Below are 20556 nucleotides of genomic sequence, written 5' to 3' on the forward strand. Positions count from 1 at the left end.
CATGGGTGTCCCATGGGACTGATGAAAGACCGATGCAAAGTACCTATTTAATAGGTTGGCTTTTTCCTGGGCGTCAGTTGTCAGTTGCCCCATCTGGATCAGCAGGGGTCCAACGTTGCCCCTGCTTTTCCTCCAGCTCCCCACATATCTGAAAAAGGACTTTTTATTGTCCTTGATGCTCAAAGCTAGTTGGTTGGCTAGTTGGAGCAGGAGGTTGGACTAGATGTGAGCTCCTGAGCTCCCTTCCAGCCCTCGTTGTCTGTGATTTTATGTTGGAAGAGGGAGGGGGTTAGCCTGCACGCTTCAAGGGAGAGACAGATGCTATGCATCAGAAAGCAGGATGAGACCTCCTGGGGAAGGACATCTCACCCCGTTGGGACTTCCATACTGTCTCCTATAGCACCACAGATGAGGGCCGGAGGGGACCTCATGGGGTCACATCCAGTCCAACCCCCTGCTCCAAGCAGGACCAGCCCCAACTCCATCATCCCAGACAAGGCTACCCGGGTCTTCAACACCTCCGAGGATGTTGTGCCCAGGCCCAGAGATGGGAGCAGGAGTGACTGGACCTCTGGGTTGGTCCGCAGTGGCTGCTAAGCACTTGTGGTGGTTGCCCTGCAGGGAAAGGACATTAATCCCAGCAGACCAGCACCATCTCAGCTGCAACTTTTGGGAGATCTAGTCGTCGTCTCCCTCCCTTGTAGACCCGCCGGCTCCCGGAGAGTGCGGGCTGCCCTGGGCAGTAGTGACAAGTGTTTAAGCCGCTGCCTCCCTCCCCTCCGAAGTGGCTGCACATCAGTGACCCCTCGAGCACGGGGGGCTCTCGTTAGGAGTCGGAGCTTTGGCTTTCTTCTAACCTCGTTTTCCCGTAGAGAGTGGGACTCGGTTGCCATGGCAATGGAGGCATATAAATCCCTGGGAAAATAAAAAAAGAGGGGAGGGAGGGAAGTGTCAGGGATGCTTTCTCTGGAGGAGAAGATCGGGGGAGTCACGGCAACAGCAGCACAAGCATGAGGCCAAATCCAGCACTGGGGGAAACAGGCGCTATTCCTGTGAATTTGCACCCGCTTACCCCAGAGGTCTGCATTGGACCTCTTATTCTCGTGGCTCGGGGTCTGCAGTCCGTGGGGCGGGGGCGGGCTGCCCTGCTCCCTCCAGGCTGCGAGGTCTGCACTGACCAGCCTCCCTTTGGGGGAGCAGGAGACCCCCGGGGCAAGGGGGGCACTTGGCCTCCTAGCCATGCACTGAACCAGCCAGAGCTGAGAGAGGAGGGGAGCGAGGTGACGGGTATCCTTGGTGCCAGGAGTGCCGTGGAGCCATGTGTTATCTCCCACCACAGGGGGGACCTGGCAGATGCTCTGCTTTCTTCCCCCCGATGCTCCCGCTGAGCCGGGTGGGGTGAGGACCAGCTTGCCCAGCCCTGCTGGGTGCCTGGGCAAGTGGAGGTGGGCTCCCACGTGCCTTTTGGCGAGAGGCGGGGGGGTCTGGAGGATGGCATTCAGGACTCCTGGGCTCTGCATCAGAGGGGCAGGGGTGGGGGGCAGCATCCAGGACTCCTGGGTCCCCTTTCTGCAGGGGAGGAGACTAAGATTTTGGGATTTCCTTTCCTGGAGGGTTGGGGGTCTGTCCTGTTTTTTTGTGACCTCGGGTGAGTCACTTTGCTGCTCCATGCCTCAGTTTCCCCCACTTTCACAGGAAGATAATGGTACCCCCCCCGCCCTGACACCCCCACCAGAGAAGGGTAAAGACAAACCCCCACCTCAGCAACCTTCCTGCCGAGTCCCCTGAATCCCCTCGCTCCAGCTCACTGTTTCTGCCTCACAGCCAGGTCCGAGGGGGGTGCCGGGAAGGCCGTCAGGCCCGAGAAGGGCAGCCCGTGCCGCTCCAACGAGGTGATCAGCCCCGAGATCCTCAAGATGCGGGCGGCGCTCTTCTGCATCTTCACGTACCTCGACACCAAGACCCTGCTGCGGGCCGCCGAGGTCTGCAAGGACTGGAAGTTCGTGGCGCGGCACCCGGCCGTGTGGACCCGCGTGCTGCTGGAGAATGCCAGGGTGTCCTCGAAGGTACGGGGCCCTGCAGCGCGGCACTATGTGGGGAGCCCCCAGGGAGCAGCGCCGGCCCAGAAACGGGGACTGCCCCAGCCAAGCCGGGGGAGACCCCAGCAGCGCGCCTGGGGCTACAGGGTTCAAGATGGACCCACCGCAGCCTGGGGTCAAAGCCACGGCTGGGATGATCTGGGACATGGGAACCAGGGGGTGTCGGTCAGCACAGTTTTGTTGCTCCCCCCGCAAAGAAATACCCAGTTTGGTGTGTGTGTGTGTGTGTGTGTGTGTGTGTGCATACTCACATGCATAGATAGCTATGTTGATAAGTGTGTTTTAATGTGTGCCCACATGCATGGTTGTGTGCATGAGCGTGTAAGTGTGTGTGTGTATTTATGTGTGGGTGTGCCCACATGCATACTTGTGTTTATGTGTGTGTGTGTGTGCCCGCATGCATGGCTGTGTTTATTTCATAGATTTCATAGACGTTAGGGCTGGAAGGGACCTCGGAAGATCATCGAGTCCAGCCCCCTGCCCCAGGGGCAGGAAGTCAGCAGGGGTCATAGGATTCCTGCCAGATGAGTGTGTAAGTGAGTGTGTGTGTTTGTGTGTGTGGGTGTGCCCACATGCATAGCTGTGTTTGAATGTGTGTGTTTGCATGCGTGCCCACATGCATAGTTGTGTTTGTGTAACTGTATGTGTTTATGTGTGTGTGTGCCCACATACATAGTTGTGTTTATAGTGTGTGTATGTGTGTTTGTATGTGTGTGTGCCCACGTGCATAGGTGTGTTTATGCGCGTGTAAATGTGTGGGTGTTTACATGTGGGTATGCCCACATGCATAGTTGTGTTTATAGTGTGTGTGTGCCCACGTGCATAGTTGTGTTTATGTATGTGTAAGTATGTGTGGGTGTTTATGTGTGGATATGCCCACATCATAGTTGTGTTTGAGTGTGTAAGTGTGTGTGTATGTGCCCACATGCATAGTTGTGTTTATGATTGTGTAAGTGTATGTGTTTATGTGTGTGTGCCCACATACATAGTTGTGTTTATAATGTGTGTATGTGTATTTGTATGTGTGTGTGCCCACATGCATAGGTGTGTTTATAGTGTCTGTGTGTGTGGGTGTTTACATGTGGGTATGCCCACATGCATAGTTGTGTTTATAGTGTGTGTGTGTGTTGTGTGTGCCCATGTGCATAGTTGTGTTTATGTATGTGTCAGTATGTGTGGGTGTTTGTGTGGATATGCCCACATCATAGTTGTGTTTGAGTGTGTAAGTGTGTGTGTGTGTGCCCACATGCATAGTTGTGTTTAAGATTGTGTAAGTGTATGTGTTTATGTGTGTGTGCCCACATACATAGTTGTGTTTAGTGTGTGTGTGTTTGTGTGCGTGTGTGCCCACATGCATAGTTATGTTTATGCATGTGTAAATGTGTGTGGGTGTTTACGTGTGGGTATGCCCACATGCATAGTTGTGTTTGAGTGTGTGTTTGTGTGTGTGTGCCCACATGTATAGCTGTGTTTATAGTGTGTGTGTGCCCACAAGCATAGTAGTGTTTATGCGTGTGCAAGTGTGTATGTGTTTACATGTGGGTATGCCCACATGCATAGTTGTGTTTATGAGTGTGTACATGTGTGTTCATGTGTGTGTGTGGTCCTCCAGGCCTGCTCACTCCAAGATCTTTGACGGCAGCAGCGTGCCCGAGCCTCTAGATCTATGTGTGTGCATATCTGTGTACACGTGTGTTTATCTACACGGGTGCCTGTGTGTATCACTGTGCGTATGCCTCTGTACGTATGCACACTGTGTTTGCAAGCATCTGTTTGTGTACACCCTGAGCATCCTCATCTGTGCACATATGCATGTGTTTATGTATGCACGTGTCTGGGCGTGCGTATCTGTGCATGCACACAGATGTGTATCACTATGCATTTGTTGCTGTGCATATTCATCTACACTGGCATGGGTGTGCACGTGTCTCTGCACCTGTGCCTGTGTGTATTTCTGTGCATGTGTACATGCATGTGTGTGTATCTAGCCATGCCTGTGCATCTGTGTGTGTGGGTGGGCGGATGGGTGTGTGTCCTGCCCCTCTCCAAGCCGGGGTGAGAGCAGGCGCCGTGTCCCGTGGTAGTATCCCACCTGCCCGCCTCTCCCCCTGACGATGGTCTCCCCTCCCCTCCAGTTCCTGGGCATGCTGTCTCAGTGGTGCACCCAGACCCACTCCCTCACCCTCCAGAACCTCAAGCCGCGGCAGCGGGGCAAGAAGGAGAGCAAGGAGGAGTACATGAAAAGCACACGGTGAGCCCCGTCCCCACCCTCCCTCCCACCCCACTGCTGCCACCCTCCCTGTAATGCGGCAGAGCCACCCATCCCATAAAGATCCCATCCCACGACCCGGGGGCCAGCGCCTGTGGGTGCTGCTGGCTTCCCCGTGGGTGTCTGTTGTCAGGCAGAGACATGCGCCAGCGCTTGATTTTCCCATTTAATGCTCCACCGAGAGCGTGCTAATTGGGTAGAGACCCAGCTCTTAACCCTTTGGCTCCTGCCACTGCAAACTCCCACTGCAACAGCTGGTCTCCATGCCCCCGTTACTGGGATCGGTACAGGTCCCATTTCCCTGGGAATCCCTTTCCAATTACAGAAGGCTTGGGGCTGCCTTGTCCCCCTGCCAGTTAAACCACCTGCCTCTGGCTTTGGATGCATTCAGAAATGCAGTCTGGTCTCAGAAAATACTCGAGGACCCCCGCTCCCCTCAGCCCTCCAGCGCTGAGCAGCGCAGGTTGTGCAGCTGATGGCACTTAGGGGGTTTGCCGTGCTAACGAGGCAGAGCCGGCTGGGCACAGAGCCCCTTGCAAAGGGCCCGAGTGCGAGGGCAGGGCGGTGGCACGGTGGTGGGATTTGGCAGGGCCGGGGGGAAGCCTAGGCTGAGAGCTGCGTTCAGCCCAGGGAGGGCACGGACAGGGGGTGAAATTATCTGTCTGCCGCTGGGATGAAGGTGCTACGGTCTTGTCCTGGGAGCCTGAAGGGAGAAGGGGAGCAGGCACCGTGGCCTGGGGGGACCTGAAGAGAAGTGGCTTGGAGTTAAGGCAGAGAGAAGAAGAAAGCTCGTCCTCCACCTTCACCCAAATTTCATCCGCAGGGTGTCGGGGACCCACTTGGAGCAAGCCAGGCCCCCTTCCACACAGCCCCCAGACTATGGTCAAGGGTGGGATGGGTCCCTGGAGCACTTCCCCCTGTCCAGGTTGGGGTTCGCGCTACAGCATTACCCCAATGGGCTAGCACCGAAGCCTGAACGTACCCACCGGGACCCCAAAGAGTCCTAGGTTGGCAACGCTGGTGCCCACAAGACCCTTGCCCACAGCAGACAGGCTGCCAGTGCAAGGCTTCCTGGGCTCTGCCTCCTCCTGGGACTCCTGGTGCGTGCTGCCCAGAGAGCAGACTGTGCAAGGAGTGCTGCTGATGCATTTTGTTTCCCCTCAGGGGCTGCCTTGAAGCCGGGCTGGAGTCCTTGCTGAAGGCCACGGGCAGCAACCTGCTAATCCTCCGCATCTCTCACTGCCCCAACATCCTGACGGACCGCTCCCTCTGGCTGGCCAGCTGCTACTGCCGGGCTCTCCAGGCCGTCACCTATCGGTACGTGCAAGATGGGGTCCTGCAAGACCCGGCGGTGATGCATGCATAGGTGAGAGGAGGGCTGCCGGCCTCCAAGACGCCTCTCAGAGCATCTTGCTCATGCACATGGAAAGGCACGGGTGCTTAGTGTGTTTGCCCTTCTGGTGGGGGGCTGAGGTAGCCAGGAGCTGGGGAGAGCTAAACCCCATAAATCTCACGAAACCACACCAGAGGGGCTGATGCATCCAGACTGGGACCCCACAGCCCTTTAAAAACACTGACCCAGAAACCCAGACCCTGACACATGACAGCAAAACTCCCTCTCCTGTGCCAGGCAGCTGGGTGAGGCTGCTGTGCCCTGGGGCAGCTGGCAGACAGCCCCTTTCCAGCCCTATTCCTCCAAGCTGGGCTGCCAGTTTGGGACTGGTTGGGGACCATATGCATCCGGTTGCTCTCAAGTGCTGGCTGCTTGCTGTTGCAACGGGGTGAGCCTCCGAAGAGGCTGTGCGGTGAGCTTTGCTGGATGCTTTCAGGAAGACCTGGTGCATTCTGGTATTAGAGAGGTGTGGACAATGTACCCTGGGGTCTTTAGGCTGCTAAATACTATCTGGAGATGAACCAACAGCCCAGGACTCCCTTGGCTTTGCTTTATGTACAGAGCAGCTATGACATGGGCAGCCCCCCACTAGCCTGGAGATGGACCTGGCTGGGGGCTGGCCAGGCTCTGGGGGCTCTCCAGTCTCCGGCTGGTGGCTGGAAGTCATGATGTGAATGTGTTTTCACTGAGACCCAGTGCTCATGCCATCCTACAGCTGGAAAGGGTCCTTCAGTTGAACCTCCCTGGACAGGCTGGGATGTGGGACATAACTTCCAGCAGCCTGGGCAGATAGTAGAGCGACAAAGGGCAGGGTCCCTTCTTTTAGGCACTTAGAAACATGCAGACAGGTACAGCCTGTGGCTTTGCTGATGGCATTTCTAATGGAGCTGCTGCCATTCAGCGTAGGGGATGATGCAGGTGGTAGTTGCACACCAGTGACTGGGACTTTAGGGCACGTGCTTCACATAGAGACCCTATGGTGCTGGGGATGGGCTCGGCACTGCGCGAAGGGTGCTGCATTGCCTCGTCCCCAGGATCTGCTGCACACAGAGCAGGGGCACGTGGATGCATTGTGCTTCATGAGTGCACACGCGGGTGTTGGGTAGATGCACACTTCCAGACGAGGAGGCTGACACAGCCGGCCTCGGTCTTGCCTGCTTCTGCCACCAGACTTGTCATCAGAACGAAGCCAGGAAAAATAACCCGGTGGGAAGGGATGAGCCAGGGGCACAGCAACAGGGGAGCAAGCAGCACCTGTGTCTCTCATCAGTGTTGCATTAATTGATAATGGTGATTGCAGACAGGGTGTAGGGTGGTCTCTGGCAAAGCACACCGTGGGGGAGAAGGATGCTGAGGGAGCCACGGAGCTGGTGGGATACGAGCCTGGGGCAGTGATGAAGACCTGCCCTGTGTCTGAATTAAAACACCTTGCTGTTGCTACCAGAAAGCCTCACACAACTGCACGAGACACAGAGGCCTTTCCCTTTCTCTCGCCGCCGGCGGCAGGCGTGACGGGCTAACAAAGGGGGCAGCCGCCCTGGCCTTCATCCTTCGCAGGGTCTCTGGGGCGACGCGGCTCTCCACGCTGAGCTATTTATGAAGCCGGGCGATTGTCCCCGTGCCAGGGCAGCCGTGGTAAACTCCGTAATTACAGCCAGCCCCGCCAGCCGAGGTGACGGCCCTGGGGAGGGGGAGCGTGCAGGGGGAGCTGCATGCTGCTGGCTGGGTTCGTCGGTGGATGTCGGAGGCTGTCGTTCCTCGGTTCATCCTGAATGGAGAAGTCGGGAGCCCCAGCCCTTTGCAAAATCAGCGGGAGGCTGTCTGTGAAACGGGTGGCTGCATTTCCTTGCACTGGCCCGAAGTGAGCAGGGATTGAGGTTTGGGCTCCTGTTGCCGAGGAGATTGTTCTGCTGCTTTTTTTCCCTGGGAAATGTTTAAACAGCAGCTGTCAAAAGGCAAACAAATGTAAGAGATTATTAAGGAATCAGAACTCATGCTAGAGGAGATATCTTTTATTAGACCCACTAGATTTTTGCAAAAAAAATGCCTTTAATTGCAAGCTTTCAGGCACAAATACCCTGTTTCAGGCATAGGAGAAAAGATTGTAAAACTTCTCTTGGGTAGAAATGAAAGATGATGATGATGATTATTATTATTAATAATAATAATAATGGTAATTGGTAGTTTTATTGTTATTATTGTTATTGTTTATATTTATTGGTATTATTGTTGTTATTATGGGATTATTATTATTATTATTATTAAGGGATTGTTGTGATTATTATGCTTATTATGGGATGATTATTATTATTGTTGTTGTTGTTATTATTATTATGGGATTATTAAGGGAATTCTAAAAGCTGAAAGTCTCGTGATCCCCCGTTATAAATCTGTGGTGCATCTGCACCTTGAATACTGTCCCCAGCTCAGTGCTCGGGCCAGTACTCTTCAACAGCTTCATTAATGATCTGGATTCGGGCACCAGATGCAAACTGGCAATGTTCGCAGACGACACTGAACTACGGGGGAAGGCGGTCACGCTGGAAGACAGGTTGGGGATACAGACCGACTTGGGCACGCTCGCAAGGTGGGCAGACCAAACCCTAATGGCATTTAATGCAGAGAAGTGCAGAGTGCTCCACCTTGGGAGGAGGAACCAGCATCATATTCTTACAGGCTCGGCGGTGCTACGCTCGCTTGCACCACGACTGAAAGAGGCTTGGGGGTCTTGATTGACCGCAGGATGAACACGAGCCCCCAGTGCGATGCTGTGGCTGGCAAAGCAAACCAAATGCTGGCATGCATCCACTGATGCATCTCGAGCAAAACCAGGGACGTCATCCTCCCACTGTATTGGGCCTTAGTGAGACCGCAGCTGGAGTACTGTGTCTGGTATTGGGCCCCCAGTTCAGGAGGGATGTGGATAAGCTCGAGAGAGCCTGGAGGAGGCCAAGAGAGCAAGACATACAAGAAGAGGCTGGGGGACACGGGACTCTTTAGCCTGGAAAGCAGAAGGCTCAGGGGGAACATGGTGACTGCCTATAAGTCCATAAGGGGGGTGCATCAGGATCTGGGAGAACTGGTGTTCACCAGGGCTCCCCAAGGGATAACAAGGTCTAACAAACTTGATATAAAGAAAAATGTCTTTACAGTCTGAGTGTTCGGGATCTGGACCAGACTCGCCCCAGAAGTGGTGCAAGCACCTACTCTGGACTCATTTGAAAGGTGTTTGGCTGCCTATCTTGCTGGGATCATTTGACCCCAGCAGACTTCCTGCCCCTTGGGCATGGGGCTGGACCCGATGATCTCGCAAGGTCCCTTCCAGCCCCTAATGTCTATGAAATCTATTTGCTGCACAGCTAATGAGTCTACTGCACAGCAAACGTCTCGTGTAGATGTGCCCAGTAAATGGCAAGTCTTACGTCCTTAAATGTTCACGGCACATCTCGCCGTTGCCCTTGCCCTGCTGCCAGCGCTGGGCTGACATGCGCCACGCGGCTCCAGCTCTGTCCTCAGCCGTGGACCACCTCCACGCAGCGCTGTGGGCAGGCTAATGGGCACTGCCTGTTCCCTGTGCTAATTCACCCTCCCGTGCATGCAGCTCTGCTGCTTCCGGTTCGGGAGCTAGCGTGCACGGAGGCAGTGCAGCCTGTGCAGCAAGGGGTGTGAATGGGTCGCTATAAAACCCGCAGCCTCACGCCTAGTCGGCAGCAGCCTATTTCCATTTCCACAAGCCTGTTTCTCCCCCGGCATGGTCCTTTCCAGGACTCTTCATTATTCCACGGTGCCTCTTCACCGTATTGACTGAGCGCTTTCCAGGAGCGTATTCAAAGACGTGACTAACATCTGGCAAGCGCTGTTTGCTCTCTCTTCCTCTCCCCAAGGGCAGAAGCGTGCTGCGGAGAGCCCTGGTTATTTGGGGTTTTGTCACTGTATATTTGCATTGGAAAAGCCAAGGTCGCAGACGCCCGCCTTGCCCCTGGAGCAGAGGGTGGTGAGGGTGGCTGCTGGAGGGGGTCAGTCGCAGTCTGGGTGTAGCCTCTGCAGGGTTTTGTCTCCCACACATGAGCTTCATCCTGAGAGATGGGACCAGGGGAGTAGAAGTGTTTGCCGCAGCCTTCACCCTGGAGCTTTAGGTCCTTTTAAATACACTACCGAAGCCTTGAACTTGAAAGCCACTGTGGGAGCACAGGGTGGGCTTGGTGTGCTCATGCATGGCGCCTTGCCTTGATCCAGCCAAGAGGTGACAAAGGCATGAATAACTGAGGCTAGGGCATCATTTGCCCGGTTAAGTCGGAGGTTCCCGGGCGATGCTACGAAGCATCATTCACAGAAGTTGTTGTATCAGAGCTTAGCGAGACGTGCAAGAGCATCCGTGACTTGCAGACAGAGCTGTAATACCAAAGGTTTCATAGTTTCATAGATGTTAGGGTCTGGAAGGGACCTTACCAGCTCGGGTCCAGCCCCCCAAATTAACAACAGATGTCCAGCTTTTAAGATTTGCATGAAAATATCTCACTTTCTTTACAAAAGCAGCCCACAGGTTCTCATGGCCCTTAATATATTTAGTTCCTCAACCGCCCAAGGGGGCAGGGAAGAGCCGTGATATAGAACAACATTAAGTGACTTGCCCAAGGTGATGCAGGGAGCCTCTGCAGAGCGGGACTAGCAACCAAACCACTCGACCGCCCATCTTCCTCTCCCTCTGGGTTTGTGCAGATTCCTTTGACGGGAAAAATCGTCCTTGTTGGGTGGTCTCTCAGATGGCAAAAGATCTGCTGGTGGAAGTCTGTGCTCCATGCAAGCTCTCAGGGTCTCTCATCTGTTAAGTGAGATGCTTGCAAAGGGGGAGAGAGCAAATGCAGCTTCTTTCTCCACCGTCCAGTTCGGGTGGTGCCCTATTGCCCTCCTAGGACGCTGATTATTTCTGTGCACTCCGGCAGCGCTTAGAGGTTGGTGCTCTTCGGCGCTCGACACCGCAATGACACGCGGGTAGTATTAAACCACGGCGGACACCGCATTTTACCGTCATGAGTGGAGGAAACTTTTTCAGCCAAAGCTTTTTTTCTGGTGAGACATGCCGACTCAGCAGCACCAGAACATTTTGCAAATTCATCTCTATTTGAGCCAACTGTGTGCAAAACCATTTCAGAAAAGCCAGCGTGGTTTGCACGAGCAGTTTGGGCTGTTTCAAAACCACCTGCCGTTCTATTAAATAAAAAATACCCCAAACATTTTTTTTTTTTCAGATATTCCCTCTCCCCCAGAATTGCCAGCAAGCTGAAAACTGAGTTTTTCACCCAGCTGCGGTGATGTCTGACCCTTTTGGATAACGGGGAATACTACCACGGGGAGAAATCTTTCGATATCCCCCCCTTTCAGCCCCACTGCTCCCGTTCTCCAAAAGAGCGAGACCTTGACTCCGAACTCGGGATCCCCAAAAAAGAAGGTGGGATCTGAGAGCACAACTTGTAGCTTAATATATCAGCCGTTTCACCCTTTCTTTCTTTTAATGGTGCAGCAGCCCCGAATATTCATGTTCACCAGAGGCCATTGGCAGCTTGATAACCTGTCAACATGACTCACTTATTTTAATTAAGTGTGAGCCAGACTCGTAAGGGAATCTTGGCAGGCGGCTTCATTGGAGATGTATGAGTGCTCAAGATAACACAATTGACTTATTTTTAGGTTCACTTGAAGTTAAGAACTGGGTCGTTCAAAATTAGCAGCATGGGCTTAATCTGCAGAACCGCGCCATGCTCTGTGGGATGGGGTGGTCCTGGGAGACCAGGAGCACCAGTGGGGATGACTGGTTCGAGTTTGAGCGAGGCCGCTGGAGTAAGGAGCCATTTCTGTGCAGCACTGAGTCGATCGGTTCAGAGATGGGCGCCGTGGGTGCAATGCGGAGCAAGCTGGGCATGCATTAGCGTCCTGGTTGACAGGCTCAAAGGGTTTGGGATTGCATGGTAGAGAGGAATGATTTCAGGAAAGGTTTTCCAATGACCCAAGTCCTGATGGCATCCTCCAAGAGCTGGGTGCCCACTTGCCCTGCGTGCCCTGGAAGATCTCCTCCCGACAAGTTCTCTCACTCTCAGGAGTGGTTGGGACTGAAATACATTGTCAGGGCCTAGAGGAGAAGGTCACGTAGCAGCTGTCTAAGCCGTCACTATTTCCTGGCTGGATGCGGGATCACTGTCTCCGAAGCACTCAAGCTAGAAGTGAATTAATTTTCCTCCCTCTCTGTTGGTGTCACCTATGTGTGGGCTTAAGGTGGATATGACTTTGGCCATCCTGGAGTGTGTACACGTGGGGGTGGAGGTTTCTCCTTCTCTCATTAGTGTAGGCGTTTGTTCCTTCCAACAGCACCAAGAAGAAAATAGGGGTTTTTTTGGCTGGAGGACATGGAGTATTAATGCTCTGGTACCCTCCACGCTTAGATGCTATGGAAATGCCCCTACAAGCTTTGGGGACATGCATTGCAGCTGGTGAATCATAACACGAGGCTCTGTGTATCCTTCCAGGAGTTCGACAGACCCTGTGGGTCACGAAGTCATCTGGGCGTTGGGAGCCGGCTGCAGGGACATCATCTCTTTACAGGTGGCACCGCTACACCCTTGGTAAGAGCAACGCTGGGTGGCGTGGGCATGTCTGCATCGCCTCCCTGGGTCTCTTAGGGAGGAAACTCCTGCACGAACCTCAGCCACGGGCTTGTGCTCACGTGAGCCAAGCCCAGAAACGTGGCGGTGAAGCTCTCCGCATAGGACCGGGTGTGGACTCAGACGCGTCCGGCTAGGAGAGCAACACAGAAGCAGTGCAGACATCGGTGCCCGCTGGAGGGCCAATCTAGAGATGCGTTTGAAGCCCCAACTGGACCCAAGCACCCTGGGATCTGTAGAAATTGGGCTCCTGATCTGAACCAAATAGCTGGTTCCTGCCCGTCTAATGGTCTAAAACAGGGGTGCTCTGTTTTAGGGTTCAGGTTAGGGTTAGGGTACTCAAACTCCGCCTCACAGGCCAGATCCATCCAGCCCCCCATGCAGTGCCAGATTTAGGCTTAAGCTACAGCGTACGGCCCCTAAATAAGAAAAAAACCTGGACGTTTTTGTTCTAATATGTCAAAAAGATACATATCCAGAAAGAGAAATCCAGTCTCGTCTCTAGTAGCAGAGACTCAAAAAGCTTTAGGGATGTGTCAAGGAGAATGCTGCAAAGGATGCTGATCCCTCAGGGATGAAAGGGGAGTTTGATTGTGCCGGTAAGCAAACCTGCACATCAAATGGCTGTCAGGTCCCTTCCCCGCTTATATAACAGCAGCCCCGACAGCCGGGTGTGCTTTTGTTTGCAAGGATGCTCAGTTTTGCTGTTTCAGACACGACTGTAATTTCTCTCACTTCCCAGGTGTGTGCTCTTTGGGCGTGAAGCTTTGGGAGGTTCCCCACTCCTCGGTGTCTGGGGGGAAAAAAAAGTCCCAAGGTGTTAATAAATGCATGACTTAGATAACAGCACACGTGGGATGAGCCCAAAAATCAGGTCAGGGTACTCAGCTCCCACACAGCCGAGGCTCCTCTCTTCCGATGACCCTGGTTGACTTTCAGCAATACCCTGTCGCATCCAACTGTGCCTTATTAGTGGCTGAAGTGCGACACCCCCAGGGCAGCGTTTTGGAGGGGGGATGGACTTGTAGTGTTGAATGCTTAATGTGCTGGTCCTTTCTTCAGGAAACATGTCCAGATGTGGGGGGTGTTGTGGCTTGTGTGCGTGTGTGCGCACACGACTGCATGCACGCGTGTTGGAAAAATGGACGTGGGGGCGTGCAAAACTTGTTGTGCTCCTTCCTAGTCCTTGGAGACATACAAATGCTACAAGCCTGGATGCTCCCAGCTGTTAACAGCAGCTTTTCTTCAGCACAGGTGGTTGTAACCTCTGGTTTTAGAGCTCTTGTCCCCAGGCTGCCATGACCCGACAGCGACTGGAATAATTTATCCCCTTGCTGTTTCCTTGTTCTTCCTCTCCAGCCAGCAGCCAACCCGTTTCAGCAACCGCTGCCTTCAGATGATCGGGCGATGCTGGCCGCACCTGCGCGCGCTGGGCGTGGGGGGCGCCGGCTGCGGCGTTCAGGGCCTGGCATCTTTAGGTAAATGCGGGTGGACTTTCTCATCGGCGCGCTCCCATCAGGGGTTGCTGCAGAGGGGATGCAGCCGGGTCAGCTTTGTGGGGTGTTTTGGATTCTCTCCCAAGCAGGCGAAATCTCCAGGTAGCTCAGGGGCTCTCCCACATCTTTGTCGTGCAGATCCCAATGGGGAGGTCATTATGCATTATTGACCCCTGGTCCTCCCTGTTGGCCAGGGTGTAAACCCCCTCCTTCCGTTTCCTATTGCACGGCTTCGTTTTCCGTCATTCGTCTCCACCTCCTGAACAAAGCTCACTGCACCTCCCAAGGCTGGTAAAGCCTTGCCCAGCACTACTTGTGGGTCCTGGGGGCCTGGCTGACTTGACCCTGTGTGTGTTTTTCATCTCGCAAGCCCGAAACTGCATGCGGCTGCAGGTGCTGGAGCTCGACCACGTGACGGAAATTAACCAGGAGGTGGCGGCCGAGGTGTGTCGGGAGGGCCTGAAAGGCCTGGAGATGCTGGTGCTGACCTCCACGCCGGTCACCCCCAAAGCCCTGCTGCACTTCAACAGTGAGTAGCAGTTGCAGGGAGCCGCGGAGATGACTGGAGGCTCCTTGCACCTCACCTGCAGAACTGTGCTCGCGCATACTACAGCTAGAGAGGAAGATGCATTGACATCCCAGTGCATCCCACTGGAATGCGCTGACATCCCGATGCGTCCCATCGGGATGCGCTGACATCCCGGTGCGTCCCATCGGGATGCGCTGACATCCCGGTGCGTCCCATCGGGATGCGCTGACATCCCGGTGCGTCCCATCGGGATGCGCTGACATCCCGACGCGTCCCAACGATATCCCGGCCTTGGGCTCTTCTAGCTAATGACTGGATCCAGCCTCCAGTTACACCTTTAGGAGTCTGGAGTTCTTCTTTTGATGTCAATGGAGTTATCCCCGATTCATGTTGATGTAACTGAAGTCAGGATCTAGTTCCTTCCCTATGACATTTGCTAGAGGCATTGAGGCCCAGAGATAGTCCCTGGCTGTGTTAAGCAAATAGGATTTCTAAGTTTGCAGCCTCTGCCAGCTCAGTAGATTGGGGGTACATTGGAGGTGGCGTGAAATTGTGCATGGGCTCTCCAGAAACCTTTCCTCACGGTCTGCTAGGGGAAGGAACAGGAGCACTAATGCCACAGGCATTGGAAACAGGATGGGACAGCAGGAGACAATTCTTCAGGCCCAGTGCTCCAGGTGAATGCCCAGAGGGAGGACAGGTAGGTCACGCTGAGGCAGGAGGGGTTGAAAGGCACCTGGATTAGCTCAGAGCCCGCATGCCACTGATTTTGAATAGGGTTTGTGCCCTTTTGATCACCCAGCCCCAAATCCAGCAGCTACCCCCGTGCCCGGGGGCTGTTCCCAGGCTGTTTCTCTGTTGCCCAAGGTGTCTGCCGGAACCTGAAGTCCATCGTGGTGCAGGTGGGCATCATGGATTACTTCAAGGAGCCAAACAGCCCCGAAGCCAGGAAGATGTTTGAGGAGATGGTGAACAAGCTCCAGGTAAAGGGAGGCAGGTGCAGGTCCCTTGGGTCCTTGGGTGAGTCACGGCCTGGGGGCGTTGGGTCCCCAGAGGAAATCTCTCCCAGCCGCATCCAGGGGCAGCTTTAATTCATGAATGTCCTAAAACACCTGGAGAGCCTCACTTGAAGGGATACAATATTTGTCCTAGTCCTTATTGCAGAATATTTGTCCTATTTCCCATTGCAGAAAATTTGCCAAATATTTGTCCTGTTCCTTATTGCAGAAAATTTTCAGCCTATTTATCCTATTCCTTATTGCTTAGCTTCAGTTATGCAGGATTACCAACACTCTCATGCCTCGTGAGAGCTGGTGTCTCACTTAAAGCCCCAGCTCCGGGAATCCAGGGAGCGCATGAATCTCAATTGGGGTTTTTCTGTTTGTTTTCCTTAAAGTGCATTTTTAGCCCTCGTGGCTGCGGAAAAGAAAGAATTAGGACCTGAGTATGTCCTGATGGCTCAGAAATCACAAGTCCAAAAAAAACAACCCCGGTTTTGTTTTTGGGGTTGTTTTTTTTATTTAATCTTACAATTTTTCAGTCAATCTCATTTGTTCTTTTGAGGCCCGGCGACTGCTTTTTCACACTTTGCAGAATTGATTGAGCTCTACATAAGCTATTTCCACACAGGAAAGAGGTCTAGGCCATTCACTAAAAACATCAGCTCTGCACCTAGCAGCCATCCAGAAGACAAAACCAAAATGATAGGGACTACTAAGATTACTAAGAAGGGACTTGTGAACAAAACTGAAAGTAGTGTGATGCCACTTTATAAACCCAGGGTGCATCCCTGCTTTGAACGCTGTGCAAGTGAGAGAGAAATGCTGTTAAAACCCAGCCCACTCTCCCCTTCAGCATTCGCCCTCTGCCACTATGTGACATAGGATATTAGGCAAGACGCACCTATGATCTGACCCAGGACGCGGCAGCTCTTCTGTTCTGGTTCTGCTTGGGGCAGCCCTCTCAAACACTTCAGCAAGTTCAGTCCATTGAACAAAGGCCCAGCATTTGCTTTGATTTGCATTTGTAAAGGCCTGGGACAGGGACTGCTTTATAAAACCCAACCCGAGCAGAAATATTATCCGGGTTTTTCCATTATCTTGAACGCAGGGAAGCAATGGTTTGGTTGTGCATCTGAACCAAATAAAATCAAACTGGAAATAAAACAGGAAATAAAACTGATTTACTTAATGTAATTTGCCAAGCGACAGGAGTTGCAGCAAGGAAGCAAACGGTGCAAATGCTGCTCCATGCTCAGCTCCTGCACAAGGACAAGAAGTGAGAAGTTAAGGCAGCTTGTGTTGGCACTGGAGTTGTGACCCAGACACCTTGTCCTGGGCAGACCCAAACCCTCAGACCCACCGCGACCTGTCCGTTCAATAATAGGCACATTTTATTGATACACAGTGATAACAGGTAAGAATAATGGTCGGTCTGAGGGTTTGGGTCTGCCCGGAACAAGCTGTCTGGGTTACAGATCCAGTGCCAACACTTTCAGCCCATGTTGAGCACCTCATATTCTTGGCCAGCACCCCAAAGCCACCCTAAATCACGCTCTGCTTCTAGGCCCAGCTCACTAGCCATACCCCGAGCTGAACAGGGGCAGAGCCAGCATGGAGCTCATTGCATGGTGAAATTTTCAGAGAGCCTTTTCTGCCCACTTCGTGCCATCTGAGAGAGAGCAGAGTGATCAGCGTTTGCTTTTGCTTTTGCTTGAGCTGCCCCCAAGATGGAAATGCTAGCGAGAAGGGCAGACAGGGGGTCCTTTCTCTGTAACCCCCACTGCTCCAGCTACTCTTTGGGAAGATGATTCAAATGCAGCCCATAGCCCCAGAGTCCCTCATCTCCAAAGCCGCCGGCATTTGATTGCATTTTCCCTCGGATGACTTCTATGGAAGTGCAGGTTTTTTTCTAGGACCATTGGGGGCTTTCTTAACTCCGCTGTGTAAATCAATGCATTCCCAGCACTGGAAAATTGTTCTCTAGGGGGGTTTCTCTTTGCCCATGCCCTCTCCTTAGGGACTCTGTTTTCATCCTGTCCCTAAAAACCCCCCAAAAAAGCAACCTCTAGGGTTTAAGCAACCCCAGAGGTTGCTTTCGAGCATACAGAGCAATACTAGCAAATAAAGGAGCGAGTCGAACATCACACAGCGGAGGTCAGCGGAGATGCAGTCGCGTGGTTATCCCTGAAAGGAGATCCTGGCTCCTCTGCTGTCATTGATACCCAAGGCCTTGGGCGCAATTGCAACAGGAAGGGCAGGTGTAAGCTGAGATGCCCTCAAGATGCCGAGGGGAAATAGAGGCTAAATGCACATTCTTCCCATTGACAGCAAATTTCCTTCTGAAATAGCACGAGGAGGGGACTCGGAAATGGGTGGCGGTTCATGGAGGGTGGAGTGGGGCTCAGCGGGACGGGGCCCATCTAAAGAGTTGGGGGATTGGGTTTCTCTTCCCTGCCAGGAGATTTGATGGATGACCTCCCATTTGACATGGGAATAGCAGCCCTCTGCTTCCTCCTCTGCAGAGCTGCGCAAGCTACAGGGGCAGAGCCGCGCTCAGCAGATCCCCCGCCCGGTTGTTTGCTCCCCGTCTGCCGTGCACTGAACCCCCGTTCTCTTCCAGGCCCTGAGGAAAAGGCCTGGCTTCTCCAAGATCTTGCACGTCAAGGTGGAAGGAGGCTGCTAGCCTTGCAGGGGGAGACAACGTGCCTCCTCCTCCGACGCCGTGAGACCAAACCGTCCGTCCGCCGTTCGTCCCCAAACCCGGCGCCGTGGAGAAGCCAACCAGCGCACAAGACTTTCACGGGCCTTCGTGACTGGCAGCGTCACACTCCCTCGCTGGGGGTGGACGGAGAGTGTTGCATGGGCGGGAAGGTGCTACAAAACGGGTTTCCTGGACAGGGCTACTCCTGACTTGGCTGAGGGAGCAAGGCTCGAAACCCCGCGGCAGCCTGCTGCCAAGGATCTTCCTTCTGGGGATGTTTCTTTCTTTGAACTCCATTTCTTTGTTTTCATGGGAGCCGGGAAGCTCCGGGACCCGGCCTGCGGGCTCTTGGCTGCGACCGTCCATCCAGGCGAGCGTCTCTCTCCTCTCCCGCGAAATGGAAACGGCTAATTTGAGGCCGGGCCTTGAGCTGGTGATTCTCGGTTGCACGCGTGGCTGTGCAAACGGAGGCTGGGTGGATTCCTGGGGACCATCCTGTCGTGGTTTTTAAGGCCAAAGGCGTCTCTGGCGACTCCCGCCCGCTTGCAGGAAGCAAGGCCTGGCATTGCTGTTTGTTTTACCCGTCTTCATTTTCATTTCAAGGAGGAAAACCAAACGTGGGGCATGTGCCCCCCCGGAAACCAGACCAGCAGGCACTGCTGCAACCGCAGAGCACAGAGACCGCCCCTTTTCGTGGGCGGCGAGGAGCTGATGGAGTGGATGCTGGCTCCGCACAGAGACGCCTGCCCGGCCTCATGCCCTCTTCACCCAGCGAGGAAGCCAAATCCCCTTCCTGCCAAGGCAATAAACCATCTCTTCAAACACCCCACCCCAGGGCCTTTGCCTTGCAGCGACTCAGCTTGCACAAACATCCTGGGCCCGTCCTCAGGGAAGGGCGCTCCTCTTTCATCTGGTAGCTCCCTCCGGGCCAAACTGCCCAGCAGGGACAGAGAGGTGGACCGTGCATTAGAGGGGAGCCAACGTCGCACCTCCCAATCCATCACGTCCCTTCCTGACTAGCTTTAAGCAAGAACCACGTGGCCAAAACCTTGCTCTGTGATGCACCCGTCCACCCTGAACGGAGATCGCCGTCCCCGGTTTGTTCTTTCTTTCCATCACGGGCCCCCGTTTTTGCCGATCCTGCTTTTTTTTTGCAATAGTTAATCTTGTGGCAGGGATTTCCAAAAGAAAGGGCTCTTTTGAGAGTAGCCTGGCCAGCTTTGCCTCTCTTTATCCTCTGCCTCTAGAGGAAAGATGCCGACCGGTTCCCATGCCAAGGTTGGTACCGACTGGAGCAGCGCCATCGGTGCAGGGGGGAGCTCTGATCTTAATCCTTTGCAGCCTTGATCCTGTATCGAGGACCCTGCTGTGCGGCCCCAAAGAGCGATAAAGCCAGTCGTCGAAGCACCTCGCCATGCTCCAGGAGCGGCGAAGGTAGTTGATGGGGAATGGGGACTCGTATTTCATGCTGTATCCAGAAGCTGTCGGCCAGCCAGGGGTAGGGCATGAACCAACCTGGGGAAATGGGCTCGCAGACCGTGCCAAGAAACCAGCGGCTGGCCTTGGTTGTAGCTCTTCAGGTCTCCAAGCTGTCGGGCAGGATGTCCCCGGGGATGGTGTCTGGCGCTGCTGGAAGCTGGGTCTTTCTCAGGGCGAGGAGGCTACAGAGGCCTTTCCAGACATCGGAAATCTCTGAACTTTCTTCTCCATCTACCTTTCTGCCAGGGACCCACGTGAAACAGGGGTGGGGGACCCCAGAGGTGCCTTTGTCCAGTTCCTGTCTACAAGAGAAGGTCAGATGAGGCCGGCCCCGTGCAATAGGCAATGCATGGCAACTTCGTCCACACCGATGTCATGAAGAGGTCTCCACCTTGGAGACCCTCCAGGCTGGAGGATTTGCAAGAGAAGCGGGGAGCCGCTCATCTAGGATCTAATCAGAAACCAAACCAAATTGCCCCCAGTCCCAGGACCCCCAGTGCAAGCCCCTAGTGCTTTGGCATTCAGATTGCAAAGCCAGTTCCTTCCCTAACAATTGCAAATGCACCAAACCTGGACCCAGTCACCCCCTAATGATGGGTGTTTTGAAATCTGGGTCCGCTTTTCAGCGGCTAATTAAATTGTAGCAATGTATGGCTGGAAGGGACCTTGTCCAGCCCCCGGCTCTGAGGCAGGGTTGGGTGTACATGGACCAATCTCAACAGGTGCTTGCACACCCTGTCTCCGAAAGCTGGGGCGAGGAGCCGCTCTTGGGGGGTGTTGGTTTTGCAACGTGTTATCCTAGATCAGGGACACCCAGATTTTCCTCTCTCCTCCATATGGAGGTTGTTCTTCACTGCATAAAATGGAGTGATAAAAACTAGAGAAGCATGTCCCAGCACTACACGTCCCAGCATGCAGTACTCTCCCTTGCCC

The 20556-nt window shown here is 53.9% G+C and overlaps 1 protein-coding gene across 1 annotated transcript in view; it reads left to right on the plus strand.

The window, feature by feature from the left end:
* The window catches only part of FBXO41 (F-box protein 41), a 35263-nt gene extending 17099 nt beyond the window's left edge, over window positions 1–18164 (plus strand). The window contains exons 5-12 of the mRNA XM_025200706.1: window positions 1825–2066; window positions 4235–4350; window positions 5533–5685; window positions 12283–12378; window positions 13777–13895; window positions 14284–14442; window positions 15310–15425; window positions 18064–18164. Coding sequence (XP_025056491.1) covers window positions 1825–2066; window positions 4235–4350; window positions 5533–5685; window positions 12283–12378; window positions 13777–13895; window positions 14284–14442; window positions 15310–15425; window positions 18064–18126 — 1064 coding nt within the window. The 3' untranslated portion in view covers window positions 18127–18164. The remainder of the gene's footprint in view (window positions 1–1824; window positions 2067–4234; window positions 4351–5532; window positions 5686–12282; window positions 12379–13776; window positions 13896–14283; window positions 14443–15309; window positions 15426–18063) is intronic.
* Window positions 18165–20556: the final 2392 nt, after the last annotated feature.

The sequence above is a fragment of the Alligator sinensis genome, unplaced genomic scaffold, assembly GCF_000455745.1.
Source record: "Alligator sinensis unplaced genomic scaffold, ASM45574v1 scaffold12_1, whole genome shotgun sequence".
NCBI classification, from domain to species: domain Eukaryota; kingdom Metazoa; phylum Chordata; order Crocodylia; family Alligatoridae; genus Alligator; species Alligator sinensis.